The 19,344-nt window shown below is 37.8% G+C and overlaps 1 protein-coding gene across 3 annotated transcripts in view; it reads right to left on the bottom strand.

Moving 5' to 3' along the window:
* The window catches only part of dlg5a (discs, large homolog 5a (Drosophila)), a 240,053-nt gene that overhangs the window by 126,057 nt on the left and 94,652 nt on the right, over window positions 1-19,344 (bottom strand). For all 3 annotated transcript variants that reach the window (XM_051923726.1, XM_051923727.1, XM_028795545.2), the window contains exon 3: window positions 7,879-8,047. In XM_051923726.1, the coding sequence (XP_051779686.1) occupies window positions 7,879-8,047 (169 nt within the window). The remainder of the gene's footprint in view (window positions 1-7,878; window positions 8,048-19,344) is intronic.

Genomic DNA, 19,344 nt, shown 5'->3' with positions numbered 1-19,344 from the left:
CAGATCTTCTGTGGATGTAGGCTTCCTCACATCCTTCTGTCTCTTCATGTAATCCCAGACACACTTGATGATGTTGAGATCAGGGCTTTGTGGGGGCCATACCATCACTTCCAGGACTTCTTGTTCTTCTTTACGCTGAAGATAGTTCTTAATGACTTTGGCTGTATGTTTGGGGTCGTTGTCCTGCTGCAGAATAAATCTGGGGCCAATCATACGCCTCCCTGATGGATAAGTATCTGCCTGCATTTCTCAGCATTGAGAACACTATTAATCCTGACCAAATCTCCAGCTCCATTTGCAGAAATGCAGCCCCAAACATTCAAGGAACCTCCACCATGTTTCACTGTTGCCTGCAGACACTCATTATTGTACCGCTCTCCAGCCCTTCGACCAACAAACTGCCTTCTGCTACAGCCAAATATTTCAAATTTTGACTCATCAGTCCAGAGCACCTGCTGCAATTTTTCTGCACCCCAGTTCCGATGTTTTCATGCATACTTGAGTCGCTTAGCCTTGTTTCCATGTCGGAGGTATGGCTTTTTGGCTGCAACTCTTCCATGAAGACCACTTCTGGCCAGACTTTTCTAGACAGTAGATGGATGTACCTGGGTCCCACTGGTTTCTGCCAGTTCTGAGCTGATGGCACTGCTGGACATGTTCTGATTTCGAAGGGTAATAAGCTTGATGTGTCTTTCATCTGCTGCACTAAGTTTCCTTGGCCGACCACTGCGTCTACGATCCTCAGCGTTGCCTGTCTCTTTGTGCTTCTTCAAAAGAGCTTGAACAGCACATCTTGAAACCCCAGTCTGCTTCGAAATCTTTGTCTGGGAGAGACCTTGCTGATGCAGTATGACTACCTTGTGTCTTGTTGCTGTGCTCAATCTTGCCATGACATGAAACTGTCTTCCACAACCTCACCTTGGTAGCAGAGTTTGGCTGTTCCTCACCCATTTTTAAGCCTCCTACACAGCTGTTTCTGTTTCAGTTAATGACTGTGTTTCAACCTACCTGTGACATTGATGATCATTAGCACCTGTTTGGTATAATTGGTTGATCATACGCCTGGCTATAATCCTACAAAATCCCTGACTTTGTGCAAATGTACCTATAAGAATTGATGCTGGTTTAAAGGCAAAAGGTAGTACAGTGGAACCTCGAGATACGATCACCTCTGTATACGAGAAATTCAAAATACGAGGAAAGTATGAGCGAAAAATTCAGATCTAAATGCGAGCATTGGCTCGCGTAACGAGCCACGAGCCAGGCTGTGGGTATAGCTCGCGGCTTCGCGAGGGGGCGTGGTAGCAGTTGCGAGCCGCGATCTGCGGTGTCTGCGTTTCTCACTTAAGTGCACAGGTGGGAAACTGCCCACATCCATGATTGTTCCTGTGGCTGATGGGCTGCAGCTGCCATGTCCTCCCCGCATATATAGAGAAGCGCGAGCCGGTTAAGGGGGAGAAGAAGTAAAAGAAAAGAGAGGAGAGAGAACGGAGGTTGCGGCAGGCAGGCAGGCAGGAGTAGGAAGTCGGTGCGGGAGAGCAAGCGAGTGCAGGCTCGCGTGTAGCTGAACAGTGAGCTGAACAGGCGAGCCAAACAGCTGAAGCAGGACGGTGTAGAGAAGGTCAGCTGCATTAAGAGTGTCTCGCCTGTTGCAGAGCCCGCAGGTGAGACGCTAACAGAGAAGAAGCACCGGGGATTGTCATCTGTTTTTTAAAGACTGCATCCTTTTGACGTTTTAACCTCGTGTTAAAGGATTGTTATTCTTGTGTATTTTAAACCTCCATTTCACAACTGTTTTAAGGATTATTTATTTAAAGATTTATTGAATGCTCTGCTGCACTTTGGACATCTGTTTTGATTCTTTTAATAATCAGTTATATTATTTACCAGTGTTATTTATTAAAGGTAGACTACAGTATATATAATTTATCAGTGTTATTTGTTAGGAAAATTGATTTTTATGTTAATATATTTGGGTTGCGGAACGGATTAACTGGATTTCCATTATTTTCAATGGGGAAGTTTGTTCTAGATACGAGAAATTCGCTATACAAGCTCAGTGCTGGAACGAATTAAACTCTTATCTAGAGGTTCCACTGTAACACCAAATATTGATTTGATTTAGATTTTTCTTTTGTTCGCTCACTTTGCATTTTGTAAATTGATAACAATAAACAATCATTATTTATATTTCTGAAAGCATTCTTTGTTTACAGCATTTTTTCACACCTGCCTAAAACTTTTGTACAGTACTGTATATATATATATATATATATATATATATATATATATATATATATATATATGATAGATATATGATATATATATATATATATATATATATATATATATATATATATATATATATATATATATATATATAGATATATATATAGATATATGATAGCTATATATAGATATATGATAGATATCTATAGATATGATAGATATATATAGATATGATAGATATATATAATAAGCACAATGCATATACGGCTACAAGACATATGGAACGTGGGGATGTTGTATCCCACAAACAGAAGAAAGGCTAGTCTGTTTGATGTCTCCAGTACTTCAGGAAAAGGAATATTTATTTAAAAAAAAAAAAAGATTATAGGCAGACTCACTGTAGCTATAGAGCCTTTGTACAGCACCAGTGTAGTCAGCCAGCAATCATATTGGCAGAGTTCAAAATACTTAGAACATGCGCTGGAAAGTCATAACAGGGATATATTATTTGATATCCTTAGGCAACAAAATCAGCAACTGCAGTCGTCTTGTCCAACATCCCCTCCGACTAGAAATAATGCAAAGTGATACCAGCTTTACTTAACTTTCTCTAACCCACTTAATCCTGAACTGTGGGTGGCTGAAGCCCATCCTGGAGGCACTGCATGCAAGACAGAAAACAGGCATAGTCCCTAATCCATATAAATGAAGTACCATCTGTCTATCTATCTATCTGAAAAGGATTTAGATATACACTACTCATGATACACAAAAAGAAATTTAGAGAGTGTAGAAATACATATTCTAATTTATATATTTATATTGGACCAGGCTAGAAAATATCAAGCTTGATTCTCGTGAAGACAATGAAAATAAATTTACATGAATAATTTCATTAGTATTTGCATAATTAGATTTTGCAAATATGTCAATTTTTATAAAAATGTGACAGGAAACTACTATCTAGAAAAAATATGTACCATGTACTATGTACAGTAATCCCTCACCTATCGCGGGGGTTACGTTCCAGAGCCCCCCGCGATAGGTGAAAATCCGCGAAGTAGCGACCTATATTTATTTTGTTATTTAAACATATTTTAAGGCTTTATAAACCCTTCCCACACTCTTATAAACCTTTCTCACTCTCTTGTTAACCTTTCCCACACTCTTATAAACACTTCCTATGCTCTTAAACACTTTCTACATTCTTAAACACCACAGGACCAACACTGCACACTGCACGCAGCGATCAGACGTCAATGTGTCTGCACTCGCTTTGTGAAGGGGGGCAGCTGAACTCACGCTGAGCAGAAATGGACTTTGTGCTGCTTCTGCCAAAATGCCTGCTTGCAATGGACTTTGTGCTGCTTCTGCCAAAATGCCTGCTTGCCGCTCTGCGCCGTTCGGAAGGAGGAGGAGTGTGTGTGTGTGTGTGTGGTTTTGTGAGGGCTGAACACACGTTCGCTCAAAGCCCCCCTCCCCGGAGGCGCAGTTCGCATTGTCAAGAGGGTGGGGAGCTGAATGAAAGCTAAGGAGAAGTGGACTTTGTGCTGGCTTTGTGCTGCTTGTCGCTCTGCCTGTCAATAATTTAAAAGCCTGTACATCACCAATTTTCCTGTCTCACTGTCTTGTCCTGCGTGAAGTTAAAATGTTTTATAATAGTGAGATGATACTAATATCCTTAGCCCGACATCCACATATCATATGTGTTAACAAAGTGTGTTTTATAAGTTTACATGTGTTTAAAGCATGTGGGATGGGTATTTTAAGGCTTAAACTATAAAAATGTTTATTTATATGGTCTTTCTATATCGCGGATTTTCTCCTGTTGCTGATGGGTCTGGAACATAACTTCCGCGATAGGCGGGCAATCACTTGTATTTAAAAACCCGCGAAGTCGTGAATCCGCGAAAAGTGAACCGCGAAGTAGCGAGGGATTACTGTACTGCAAACTAAGACATTTTCTTATATTTGACCATTTTCTGCAAAATTAGGAAAGAATGGTATGGATTACAGATATTAAGATGCAAACATGCAGAATACAGGGAAACCTCATGTTAACAGTTTCCTCTCCCCAAGAGGCAGCACTATTGAGTAAACTAATGGTAAGCAGTTTAATTAGCATATTTGCCCTTATGTCATTTTTTTAGTGGATAAAATTCTACAAAATGTGACTGGGCCAGAAATATTCCAGCCACAATATATTTCATATATTTTGATGAGTATGGTGTTGCATAATAATTTGCAAAAAACTAATTTAAAATTAATATTTTTTTAAATGATTTTTTAAGAGATTAGAAAACTTATGTATTTAGTATGCAATATTAAATTTAATCAAGCAGAGGGCACTTGAAAGAAGACACACTTCCTAGTGACTGCAATGACAAAATTCTAGGACTTCACTGTAACTGGTTGTCTAATATACACTGTCAGTCAAAAGTATTGGAACACCTCAATTTTTTCAGTTTTCATGGAAATGTATGCAGTTTAATGTCTTAATGTTTCATTAAATCAATGCACAAAACAAATAAACAATGGCAAATAAAAAAAATAACTCAATGAATCTTTATGTGTACAAACTTTTATTCAATTTTTGAATAATCCAAGTGACTACCTTTTGCTGAAATAATAGCCACTGTGGTAACCCTTTTGATTCAGAATGCCAGTCACTCTGTGCAAGTCACCAGCTCTGCCTTCAAAAAAAGAACCCCAGACCATCACATGTCCTCCCTCCAAGTTTGACATTTGGTGTCACACACTGAGGAACCATCCTTTCCCAACTCAATGGCATACAAACTCCCTGTGTGATGAAGAAAAGATCAAAGTTTGATCCATCGGTCCAGACTTTCCTCTAGAAGTAGTAGCCAGTATTTCAAGGCCCTATTTTGTCCTTTAAGGAATAGCTTTGTTACTGCCTCTTGCCGTGAGAAACCTAAAGCACAAAGTCTCCTTTTCACAGTAGAAACTGAAACTTGCTTTTTTCGACCACTTTTAAGCTGTGCTTGAAGTTGTTGTGCTGTGAGGTGCTTATCACATAAGCTGGTGTCCCTCAGAAAATTGTCTTCTGATTGAGTTGTGACTTTGGGTCTGCCAGATCTCTTACTGTCAGAGTTCCTTCCAATTGCCAATTGGCTTTGGATTGTGTAGGACACTGTACTCACTGACATTTTGATATATATTTTTTTTTTTTTTTGCAATTTCTCTAAGTGAAAGGCCTACACTTCTATGGGTAATCATGCACTGTCTGATTTCATTTGTTAATTACTGTATTCTTGTCATTATCACTGGAATTTACAACTTTCTACTGTGTAATATCATCCAAGTAGTATTTCAGAGGTTATAGTAAAACAGACTGTTCTAAATCTGCTTTAAGACAAGAGTAATTTTAAGTAATCAACAAAGGTTAGAACATCTGTGCAAATTGCTTGCTTCAACTTGCAAGTCTTAATTTACTTTAACTGCTGAAGAATATCTGTAGGTTATAACCTATTAGTTGTTCCCTGAAGAAGGCATTTTTGTAATATTCTGAAATTTCCTTTTTTCAATTTTTGCTAACCTAAATTTTAAATTTAAACCTCTGGCAATTTACTGCTTACCTTTACTCAATTTTAGGTTATTCATTGTATTTCAACAGATTAAATTTGAAGAAAAATTGAGGTGTTCTAAAATTTTGACTGGTAATGTATATACTCTACATGTGCGTATGTGTGTCTTTATGATATATATACATCATATTATATATAAATATCTTGGTACACAATCCAAATCTAAAAATACACTATAAATATCTTCTTTTGCCAACATTTTCGAACATAACTGCTACTAGTGTATGCAAAAAAATGATGTATGCAATACAAAATAATGCAGACTTTACATAATAATCAATCTGAACAGCCTTTAAACCTAACTTCAGTCGTAACACATGAATACTTTGCAGTAACAATGTTACTGAAGGGGCGGGGCAGACAGGCACACCAATTCTCTAGTGTCTCCTGCATTTCTAACACACTTAGCACATGCAGAATCTAAGGTACTAAAGATTACAAGACTCTTTATTAGAGCATTAGCCTAGATAAAGAAAGCTCCTTAGAAGGAGTGTATGAAATACATCCATAATTTGTGATCAGAAGGACGTGAAAGCACCAGGGGCACATCAGAAAGATGTTTAACGTATGGTTGTATAACTTTATACTAAGGGAACATAACCTGAGATTACAGTAGCCTCATATTTGCAAGACTGCATAGAAGAGATCATAATACTATCAATAAAGAAATATTACATTTCTGAAACTAACAGCTATTTGTTTATTTTTTACTGCATCACAACAATTTTTTCGGTAATACTATGAACTCCAAACTAATAATGAAACACTTGTCAGAGTATTTTGCCTTATGTATGCAAATCCCTTGCTGCCATTTTATTTCAGGATAATGGAGAGAAAATTTTAGTATCCCATATCTTAAGTTAGACTGTCCTTACTACAAATTTATTAAAAATCTGTGCAGTTTTTTGGTGCCTCACTGAAACAGACATACAGACACTATTTCAGAATTGCTAAAATAGTGTAGATAAATAAAAAAAAATTTGTCCAAAACCTCTTATGAATTAACTTGATAGACTCAAAATTGGTTTTCATTAGCCCATTATCCACTATAGTCTTTCACACTTTAAATGGAAATTATCCTTATACTCTCTTTATCTGATGTGCTTCCAATGAATAGTCTTCAAACTGCATAATCAAATAAATGGAATTCAGTTTGTTTTTATTTCACATTCCTCACTAAGTGCAGGCTTAGACCACTGTAACAAGTTCACAAAACGTTACAAATTACTAATTACATAATTCATGCATATAAAAATAAAAATTTGTTTCAACACACAAGAAAACAAAGTGACGCCAAATTGATTAATATAAAAGGAACTTTACAATATACCTAACAATAATCTAAATAATAAAAAAGCAATATACATGACTAACACAAATGTAACCTCACAATATATGTCCATGATCATTATCACTAAGCAATGGACAGTTGACAAAGGAAGAGAGGAAACCAAAAACTCCAGTTAGTGGCATTTCTAGAAAAAATAAACCTCACAGTAGTGGGGGTTTGAGTGATGTGCCCAGTGGTTAGTTATGACCTAAAGTCAAAAAGACATGCCAGACCCTGTCTTGGATGTGCTATAATACAAGTCTCAGCTGAGCTAATATTATGACAGAATCTTTCTATCCTTAGAATCAAAGGCTCCCAGCATCTCTGGAGTCTTTCCCAAGGGCACATGTTACTTCTCTAGTCAAGATGATATGCAGAGACTTATAGGATGGCAAACCCTAGAATAATCTGTCAGACAGTGACTAAACCAGGTGAACCACGCATATCATGGATCCACTCAGTAATAACACTCTCAGCAGGAACGTATTTCAAATTACAATTACATTTACAATGGTACATAGGCTGTTCCTAATACAGTCTGAAAAAAATATATATTATTTTATATATATTAACAAACCAAAATATATCAAAAGTCCATATGTATATTTATTTTATATAATTTTAATTTAAAAAAATAGATTTTTAATAATTATATACTAACAGCCATGTGCTCAATTGAAAGACTTCAGAAGGTGGATGAATAGTTCAACATACCTGCAGTCGTCAAAAGTAGTGCCAGGAGATGAAAGTGCTAACTTTTTTCTCAAATCATCCCTCTCACGTGTAACCTGACGCAATTGGAACAAGATAGTTTCTAACTTTTCACTCATTTGTCTAGTATCAATCAACACAGGAGGAGGAGAAGAAGCTTTTCCATTTGTGCCTGCAAAATAATAATAATAATAATAATAGCAACAGAAAAATGTTGTTCAAGTAATACAAAGATCTACACATTTTAGCAATACAGCCACCTTTTATTGAAGACTAAACCTGTTTAAATATTGTACCTTAAAGCATAGTAATCAGCAACAGAATTAATTTGATTCACTAGTTAATGTCAGCTACAGGAGTTTGTTTTGGTATGTATTACTTTAAGCCTGTCCCCCTATATGATTTAGGTTTGGGGGAAAAAAAAAAATATTTAAGGCTGGTGGGGTTTGAAGATTTTAAGCATTTACCAGAAGGAAGATGTTGAATTAAGTTTTGTTCAGGAATGCAAATGTCAATAACATTCTTGGTGGTCTGATTTTTATTTTTATATCAAATACGCACATACTGCTAAATGAAAAAAGTCCAACCATAAATACAATAAATGTGACATTTGTCACATTTGAAATCACAAACACATGAAAAACCTATCCTTACACAACACAAAGAAATCTTGTTATATTATAGTTCTTCACATTAATTAAAACACACATAACCAGTAACCTGGCAGACTTATTTTAGAATCATATTGATAAACGTTCCATGCAAAGAAAATGTGAATTCTTCTAGTTTTAGAATAATAATAAAACATGCCATTTTCCCATTGAAATATGAAAGGTGAATTGTGATTCCAGCTGTTAAGCTAATATCAGCCAGGACACTACCACTGTAGTATAGGAGATGACATTGAGTTTGGATAGATTCATGCCATCTGATGTTACTCCAAATATTCAAATAAAACAATTAGTGCTTACAATTATTCTGGCATCTTCACAGTTAGGGTCCAGCCCGTTACATTTTGGATCATTTTAATCAAACAAAAATATCTACAATGTGCTATTTTTAAATATATGACAGCATGATGACTTTGCACAGAATGATGAAAGATGTATATTATGAATGACTGAATTCCACTTGTTGCCTGAGATATTAATAAAGAAGTTCCACTCCTGGCACTGCAGAAGATCGCCTAGCAGCACACCATGACATTAACTGATAAAGTCTAGAAATACTACAAAAAATCTTCACACTACTAACAAAGAGGTATCCAAGTATGGATACTGATGAAAGTCTCAATTCTGCATTTTGGTTTGAAATGCAATACACTGGAACTTATACAGTAATCCCTCGCTATATCGCTCTTCGAATTTTGCGGCTTCACTCTATCGCGGATTTTATATGTAAGTATATTTAAATATATATCGCAATTTTTTCGCTGGTTCATGGGTTTCAGTGGACAATGGGTCTTAATTTCTGGTACATGCTTCCTCAGTTGGTTTGCCCAGCTGATTTCATACAAGGGACACTATTAGCAGATGGCTGAGAAGCTACCCAATCAGAGCACATATTACGTATTAAATAAAACTCCTCAAAATATATTGTGAGCAAGGGGGCTGTTTTCACCCCTAGAGGATACGGCCGCTCCTCAAAAAACACTGAAAGACTACCTTCACATTGCTCCCTTCCTTGCTGGGCTTACTTGTGTTTGCTTTGTTGCGTGATATGCTTCCCGCACAGTGCTTCACATACTTAAAAGCTCAAACAGCACCTATTGATTTTTGATTGTTTGCTTTACTCTCTCTCTCTTGCTCTGACATTCTCTGCTCCTGACACCCCTAGAGGATGCGGACGTTTGTCTAAAAAATGCTGAAAGACTACCTTCACATTGCTTCCTTCCTTGCAGCTGCTTTGTCAAGCGACATGCTTCCCGCACGGTGCTTCGCATACTTAAAAGCCCAAAAAGCACCTATTGATTTCTGATTATTTGCTTTTCTCTCTCTCTTACATTCTCTGCTCCTGACGCGCAGTCCTTTGAAGAGGAAGATATGTTTACATTCTTTTAATTGTGAGACGGAACTGTCATCTCTGTCTTGTCATGGAGCACGCTTAAACTTTTGAAAAAGAAACAAATGTTTGTTTGCAGTGTTTGAATAAAGTTCCTGTCTCTCTACAACCTCCTGTGTTTCTGTGCAAATCTGTGACCCAAGCATGACAACATAATTATATAAACATATGGATTCTACTTCGCGGATTTTCACCTTTTGCGGGGGGTTCTGGAACGCAACCCCCGCGATCGAGGAGGGATCACTGTATAGGAAAAGTCCATATGCAAACTATACTATAACGCAGTGGTTCCCAAACTTAGCCTTGGGGGCCCACTGTGGCTGCAAGCTTTTCTTTTACCTAGACAATAATTGATCTCATTTAATTAGCTGGTCATTTTTTCTCTTCTCTCATTCCGCATTCAGAAAAGCACAGTAGTATCATTTTTATAATTATAAGACATTTAGAAATATTTCTGTTTTGCTATAGCATTAAATGCTTGACTTTCTTTTGTTGTATTTCCTATTATTCTACCATTTTTCAGTGTAGTGTGCTTCGTTCATTATATCCTAACTAGCTGATTACCCAATGGCTTCGCTCACTGAGTGCAAGGGAAAAAAACTAAAATGTAGTATTTATAAAATAAGTTTGTTAATTACCAATGTTATTTTTGAACAAATAAAGAGCATTTACAATAAATAGAAATTACATAAATATTAATTATTAAGTAGTAAAACATTTTGATAAAAGAATATGAAGAAGATATAAGAAGCGTATAAATTATTAAACTCTCAAACATTAACATTAAACATTAAGTACTACTGCAGTGGTTTCGGGCAAACTACCTGCTTGACAACCTTGCACTATGTGCCTGTGATTTAAGCGAAAAATTATTCTGAGAAACGTGGACACTGCCTTTCCGTGCTTAACGGGCAGAAGGTCCAAACAATTCCCAAGTCTAATACTTAACATTAAGAGGTCAGTACATCTTTTTAGATGTAAACCCTCCATTTTCTTAATAGAATTCATCACAAAAGCAACCTTGAATGTTTTTGGGGTTTTAGTGACCCGAATTCATCTTAAGGGACAGTAAGTAACCGTGCACCGCAATTTACCAAGAGAGTCCCGCTTCGATAGTGCCGATTACACTTATTCGATTTTCACTGTCCCAGGAGCCGACGGGGTACTTGAAGTGTGACAAACAGTATGAGAAGAGAGGATGCTGCCCGAAACTGCAACGCTGTTGACCCGGAGGAAAAGCCAGACATTCCGCGCCTCCCAGCGTACACTTTGTTCTTACGACCCCTCGCCGCTGAAGGCGGTCTTGTCTTCACATTGTTTGCAGCTCGGCGCAGTTAAAAAGTAGAAAGACACAAAGCTGTTTTCTTCATCTCTTTTACTATCAAGGTGTAGCACGTTCCTCTTAAGTTGAATGAGGAGCCCAGCACACACAAAAATCTCCTACTCTTAGGAAAATAAATTCTATTAAGAACGAAACACTACCGAACCTTAGCCCCAATTTGATATCCTCATCTGGAGTTGTCTTTTATGAATTTATACAAAGGAAATAATCACCCCAACAATTCTTTAAACAATCAAAAAAGAATTTATTATAAATCAAACAAAACAATAAACACCCTTTAAATCCTTGTCAAATCTATAATAACTACACAAACCCTAATTAATATGCCACCACCTTAAACACTCTATAATATACTCCCCAGAAAATGGCGAAACAGCAAAGAAAGAAAGCAAGCTAGGAAAAGAAACGGAAAATTACCCTATTTACAAACAGCACAAATATATTCATAGTACTTAAACCTATATTACATCTATATACAAATATAAATTGGACACACACACAATCCCCACACGTTCCTCAGTCTCTTTTATATTAACTTTGTTTTAAAGTCTAAATTCACACGGCCTGGGAAATCTGCAATGAATCCAGTGATCAAGTCAAATACATTCTGCTGACTCGTATACTGAATTTAAATGTAAAAGAAGCGATCTCACTGGCCTGGCGACGATTCCTTTGTTGAAGGAAGAAGTACATCTCACCCGGGTGTCTCGGCGTTAGTGTCCGTCCATGGCCAACACCCGCACCATAAAAGCAAAGTAAAGCTGTGTGCTCCGAAGGTCCTCCTAGGTTAGCCGGCACTCCTTCTCCGTGCACCCAACTGTCCTTATTACAGAGTCTCACTTTCTTTACCGCTGGCTTCTTCTTTACATTCACCTTCCCAGCTCCTTATTTAAACAGTCTTTTTTCTTCTTTTCAATGTAAGTAAAGTAACTCTCACACAAATAATAAGTTCCTATATTATAATATGTTCTGTGGTCATACGTAATTCCCGTTACCCGTGGTCACACGTCATTTCCGTTTCAAACACGAAAAGAATTTTATTTATATAGATAATGGCAAACAACACTGAAGGATGAAAGACTGCAACTATTTCAGTATCTTATCCACCAATGGTACATATGGAAAAAAAATGACCCAACACCTGGAAAATCAGGATGAAAATATTGTTAAAAAATAAAAATCCCCATATAACTTCTTAGTACTTATTAATAAAAATTTACCAAACTTAAGTTTTATAATTTCTGCATTGACCATAAAACACAGATACAGTGGAACCTCGGTTCACGACCATAATTCGTTCCAAAACTCTGGTCGTAACCCGATTTAGTCGTGACCCGAAGTAATTTCCCCCATAGGATTGTATGTAAACACAATTAATCCGTTCCAGACCGTACGACCTGTATGTAAATATATTTTCTTTAAAGATTTTTAAGCACAAAATACTTAATTATACCATAGAATGCACAGTGTAATAGTAAACTAATGTAAAAACATTGAATAACACTGAGACAAACACCCAGGCTCCCTGCTCAGCTGCAAGCACAGGCTCTCTCTCTCTCTCAACAGCTCATGAGTCTGTGCGCTCGCGCTCTCTCTCTCAGCTGCACACGAGCCTGCACCTACTTTATTTATTTAGTTATTTATTAAAACTGGCCTTTTTGATGGGAGCTGTGGACCCGCTATACCACAGGAGGAAGCTGGGTTGAGAGGAGGTTACAGTTTTGAGGGGGAGTCCCTCTGCGTGATGCACTGAGAACAATGTACAATACAGGGAGAGACGGAAAACGTGCAGAAATTATCGGTGCGCACAAACCGAAAGGGAAACTGGTTTGTTCGCATACCGAGTGTGTGGTCGTGAACAGATGCAAAAGTTTGGTGAACTTTTTGGTCGTAACCCGATTTGTACGTGTTCAGAAACGTTCGTGAACCAAGGTTCCACTGCACTGGGAAATAACAGCTCACTAAATTAGGCTAGGACTCCAATTAAAAACAGATGCTGGTTGTTAGGGATGCACCGATACCACTTTTTTGGAAAACGAGTACGAGTACTTGCATTTCAGTACTCGCCGATACCGAGTACTTAATAAAAACATGATTTAAATTTACAGGTAACAGCTTTAGTCATATAATTTAACAAAAAAAACATGGGACTAGTTTGGAATTAAGAACATTTATTTAAAATGAAAAGCATGTTGTATGCAACATATTACAGAATAAATAATTATAAAAAAAAATTTAAACAGTGGCAATGCAACTCAAGTATTTTTTTCAGTTTGTTGTAAACTCTGCCGCTTTGGACAACATGGTCCTCAAACACATGCACTATAGCCTGGCTGGTGTGCGAGCCGCGGAATTGTTTCGCATGTAATATGGCTCGTTGCGGCGAGAAACTCTCGTCTATCCACTGGGAGGTTAGGCTAATTAGCGACACGGGGCTAACACTGCTTGTCCAAATATCTGTGGTGAGACTAAACGCAGAGGAGGCTTGCAGTAGGCTGTGGATGTGTTTTTTCACGGAGTCGTGTAGTTTAGGCAGCTCCGTGTCAGTCATGTAGCGGCGGCTTGGGACATCATATCTGGGCTCCAGAACATGGAGGAGACGCAGGAATCCCACATTTTCTACCTCTGAGAGTGGCTGGTCACTCAATGCAATGTACTCAATAATTGCCTGTGTTATTTTCACAGCAGGTGGATTGTCTCTGGACATTTGCTCTCGTCTTGCAAGAGTTTGCTGCAGCGTGGGTTGTGTTGGTTTAGAAGCGTGGGTAAACTCTTTGTACTCGTTGTCGTGTTGGGATTTTAGGTGCTTGATTAAATTACTTGTGTTAAATGCGCTACCTTTTGAGCCTCCTCTGGACAATTTCGCTGAGCACAATTTGTAGTCCGCCTTTGTTTTGTCGTCTTCATTCACTTTGAAATAGTTCCACACGGCTGACATGTCTCGCCTCGCCTTCTCCCCGCTCTGAGCTGCAGCCGGGGCCTGGGGGCGGGCACTCGGCACCTGTGATTAACCCCTTACACGCCGCTCAAACATAGACATTTCTCAGACCGTGGTATCGGTCCCCGGTATCGGAGGACTTTTAACGAGTACGAGTACTTTAGAAAATGTGGTATCGAGGCCGATACCAGATACCCGTTTCGGTATCGGTGCATCCCTACTGGTTGTATCAAAAACCTGCAGCCAAAGTGGGTTCTTAGGACTGAGTTTGGGAACCACTGCTATAAAGTAAATGTGCATTTATGTTAATATCGTATTTATATATCAGTGGTGCATCAATCATGTTTAATAATAATAATACATTTTATTTATATAGTACCTTTCCCATGCTCAAGGTGCAGACAAAGTCTCAGAAAGAAGAGCAGGATATATGTAATATTGGATTAAAAATATTTGTAAAGAACACTAAAACAGATAAAGGATATACAAAGCATTAAATAGAATAAAAGACAATAAACTAGAGTAAAATACTAAATTCAATACTAGAAGAAAACCCTAAACAAATAACATAATTTGTGATACACCACAAACACAAATTAGCTGGAGCATCTGGACAAAGATGTAAACTGAAAGAAAGAGCAGAATGTTAGGTTGAGTTAAACTCCTACCTGAACAAATGAGTTTAAGTTGCTTTTTAAAAGAATGTATTGAGTCAACAGATTTAATTAAATTAGGGAAATCATTCCAAAGTCTGGGCAGTATAGAGTTGAAGGTCCTGTCACCCATACAGTGCAGGATAGTGCGGGGCACAGCAGGACTGCCAGAATCAGTAGAACTTAGTGGGCAAACAGGAGCATAGTGATGGAGAAGGTCACTGATGTAGACCAGTGCAAGACCATTTAAAGCTTATAGGTTATTAACAGAATTTCATATTCAATCTTGTAAGACACAGGGAGCCACTAAAGGCAAAACAAGATGAATTCTATGTGCTTGCTGTTGCTGGTACATGCAAGGACACTTGCAGTAGAGTTTTGAATCAACAGGAGCTGTGATAGAAGATTAGAAGGGATACCTACCAGTAGAGAGTTACAATTACCAATGTAGTAAAAGCATGGACAAGTTTCTCTGCATTAGAAAAGGAGAGAAATGAACAAACATAGTATATGTTAGAGGTGGAAGCAAGAAAGTTTCTTGATGTGGTTTATGTGGGTGGAATAAAAAAGGGAGGAATCAAAAAAAGGACACCAACATTGCTTGCAGTAGAAGGAGGTCTGATTAATGCAAACAATACGTGACAATTTGCAGCAGCTTGGTATTGTTGCAATTTAATTTTATAATTGTGAGCCGAGAAAGCTCTGAAGAAGTTTCACTTAACACTGAAGCAGAGTTGACTATCATCTGCAAAAAATGGAAACTAACTCCAAAGCTACAAATAATATGGCCAAGAGGAAGTATACCAGAAGTGAAGTTAATTAGCAGCAAAAACAGGTCACTAATTAAGAAAAGGGTTAGAATGAAAACCTGCAGCCACTGCGGCCCTCCAGGACTGGAGTTGGGCACCCCATAAGTATACAAATACAGAAGAGCAGAGGGCTGAGGACAGAGTACTGAGGAACTCTTTGCGTGACTGTCACTGCGCTGGACATGCTGTTGCCATGACTAACAAACTCTCGTCTCTCAGTCAGATAAGATTTAAACCATTGGAGGGCAGTGCCAGAAATACAAGGTGTGTATAAAAAATAACCGGACTGCTCTTATTGTTATTGCTTTAACGAGGGGTCAATATGGGTCAATGATCTCTTATCTTAGAGCTTAACCAACGCCACTTATCAGCTTCAACTTAAACTCAACTCAAACAATCGGACTTCAGCAGTCGTTTAAGTTAGCCGCCTTCTCCTACGGTCAGAAAAATGTCATCACCCAAACTTGAACAAAGAATTAACTTGAAATTTCTTGTTAAACTTCACAAACTAATGTCAACGTCCTGAAAATCAGAAAAATCATGCAAGGTGACCGGCGACTAAGTGTTAGGATGATTAGTGAAATGGTTAATATTGATACAATAACTGTGTGGAACATTTTGCAAGAAAAACTTAACATGCAGATATAGTATGTGCAAAAATGGCTCAGAGAGTTCTTACTGCTCTTCAGAAGGAAAATCATAGAGCAATTTGTTCAGATGTTTTGGAACAGATTGATCAAATCGAAAAAAATGTCCTGGTAATGGATCACCCACCATGCTCACCCAACCTGACACCATATGACTTTGTTTCCAAAAGTCAAAAGCATGTTGAAAGGGAAGCATTTTGAATCAAATTATGTCATGAAACAAGCAGTGACGGCTGCAATGAAAGAAGAAAACTTTAACACTTGAATTACCAAAGCCTACAAAAAAACTCGTAAATCCAGCCCACCTTAAATCTCCATCCGCGTCTTTTGTCATGTAAATGTGCCGATCAATACAAGCAGCCTACTATTCCATCCCCCCACCGCCGCAGAACAGGCAGAAAGTTCTCCCAGTTCCAACCTTGATTATCTGGGAGTGAAGTGTTGGAGTTTTAGAATGGAAATAATAGATTGTTATTTGGAACACATGCATTTCATGTGTGTTCCATTTCTACAATAATCTGTGTAAACACATCGCTAAAACAGAAACGTTTTTCATATTTTAGTAATAAATGACAAAACATAGACATAAACTATATAATGTGTAAAGCCTGAAGTCCAAAGATCAAATAAACACTTTCACAAAAGGTTCAAGGATGACACACCCGATATGACGCTGTTCGTTTTCAAATAATATTGCATGAGTGCGATGATGTTTTCTGACTGGTACTATTCAGGTCATAAAATTATTTCTTCAAAATGCCATATATATTTGTCTCTTTCTTTTTTTCCCCGTGCTGTGTTGACAGCATGCACCAGAAGGCGTGAGCTTATTCAGTGCGAGCAGGAGAACACGGGTGGCCGGTTGCTTGTGCTACAAGAAGCTTAACCTGGAGGCGATCAATGCACATGTACTGTACAAGGCATGTACAGGGTCCACTGAGAAAAGAAGAGTGTTCATGGCTCACCTTGCAGAGGAGCTTTGTCGTCACTTCTTACAAGAAAAGGTGATGGAAATAGAAAAGGAGGATGCAACATCGACAAGCTTCTGTTCCAAGACAGCCGCATCCCCCAGGTAGCAAAATCAGTCAGTGTAATAGGAACGACAGCATAGAGAGAAGTATGTACATTACAACAGGTACACATGTCGTAAATGTAGGAAGGATGGTCCTTGGGTGTGGGGGAACTTAAACATTTGAATTTGATGATTGCATATAGCGTGGAACTGACCTCTCTGTACTATTCTTTCATCTGCATGACCTGGAGTACAAAAGAAACACAACCATACACCAAAATGTGTAGAGTAGGCAAGATCGGAGAAAAAAATAAAAAATAAAAAAACGTGGTCACCGATTACAACCGCAAGAAGGTATTATTGCACGTCTACTTTGTTAGCATGCCCGTGTCGATCAAACACAGGAAGCTCTGCAGTCTACTTATGACTTTACGCTGTAAGAAGATAAGTAAATAAATCAAGGTAAACAACATTCAATGAGGCTTTTATATAAGTAACATATACATGTTTTTCATATAAACACTATCACAAACAGAACTTTGCACGATACCATGGTGAGCTCTGCAAACCCTGCTGTTTCGTTGAAAGACACGTGTGGGGCAGACTTCCTAGCAGGAGGATGCCCGACCTCCTGCTGCATCCAAACTGTGCCATCTTCTGCCTTTACGACTGGTGCAGCTGCGTTGTTCTTATATTTGAGTGGACGTTTCTTGAGGGGAGGGCTTCTGTTCCCTTTCTCCGATGAAGAACCCTCATCCTAATCACCTCTGTTATAGCACGTCTTTATATGAAAACAGCAGTGTCAGATTGGGGGGGGAACATGCACGTGACTGAGAGAATAAAACTGAATAAAAAAAAAATAAATAAAAAAAAACAACGCTAACCTTTACAAGCATTTACATTGGCTGCTACAGACTCAAATCAAATGTATGTTTTTACTGTACAATAGTAACAATAACAGCAGCTCACTACTCAAAATGGTAACTCTGGAGAGTGCCCGGATTCGATCCCGCAACCTCTTGATTATGAGTCAGCAGTTCTTACTACTGCACCACCCAACGGTCGTGCCAGTGTTGTACCCTAACCCGATTCCTTTTTCTTCGGTTATATTCTTGTATAAAAGCACACTTGTTTTGTTAAACGTGTACCTTTTGTGAAAGTGTTTATCTGATATTTGGACTTCAGTCTTCACACATTATACACTCCATGTCAAAATTTTGTAGTTAGTACGATAACATGAAAAAAGTTTCTATTTTAGGTATTTGTTTAACATGCGTTTCTTGCATTTCCTGTCAACCTATATTTACGTAGATCATGTAGACACAGAACACACATGAAATGCATGTGTTAAAAATAATGATATATTATTTACCCTATGCAACTCCAGGCACCTCACACGATGATAAACACACTTGATCTGGGAGAACTTTTTACCCAGCTTACATGCCAGCTTGTTGAACAAATCACTGGCGCACATCCAACATCCACACTACCACTAAAGAGACACAGTTGACCCAGCACATCGCGAATCAATCCAGAGCATCTTATTGGTAGACATTTTATTGATCATATAAAGTACCTTCAACAGAAAAAGAACAGAATCTAACTCGTACATGTGCAGCGTGCTGTTCAAAAACTGATAAATCTAGAATGAAAAGCCGAAAAGAAACAAGCTATTATTACCCTGACTGTGACGTTGGAATGTATCTTTCACTGTTCTTTTAAGATTTACTACACAAAGGACTCATTTTAAGATTATATCCTATTTTGGCATCATTAGTAGTAGTATTACTATTACTGTTACTATTATTTTTGTTATTATTGTTCATTCCATATTATTATTTTTATTCATCATTACTATTATTTGTATCATTTATTATACTTTTAAGATTTAATAAAAATGTAACTTTTCATGCTAAAAAAATGCAACGCTTTTACATGTTGTTTTGGAATAAAATGTAACATTAAAGAGGTCAACCTTCTTTGTCTTATGTAAAATTGAGGTGT

Source organism: Erpetoichthys calabaricus, chromosome 2, assembly GCF_900747795.2.
Source record: "Erpetoichthys calabaricus chromosome 2, fErpCal1.3, whole genome shotgun sequence".
NCBI classification, from domain to species: Eukaryota; Metazoa; Chordata; class Cladistia; order Polypteriformes; family Polypteridae; genus Erpetoichthys; species Erpetoichthys calabaricus.
The sequence above is the reverse complement of the archived record's forward strand: the minus strand, read 5'-3'. Positions and strand labels throughout refer to the sequence as shown.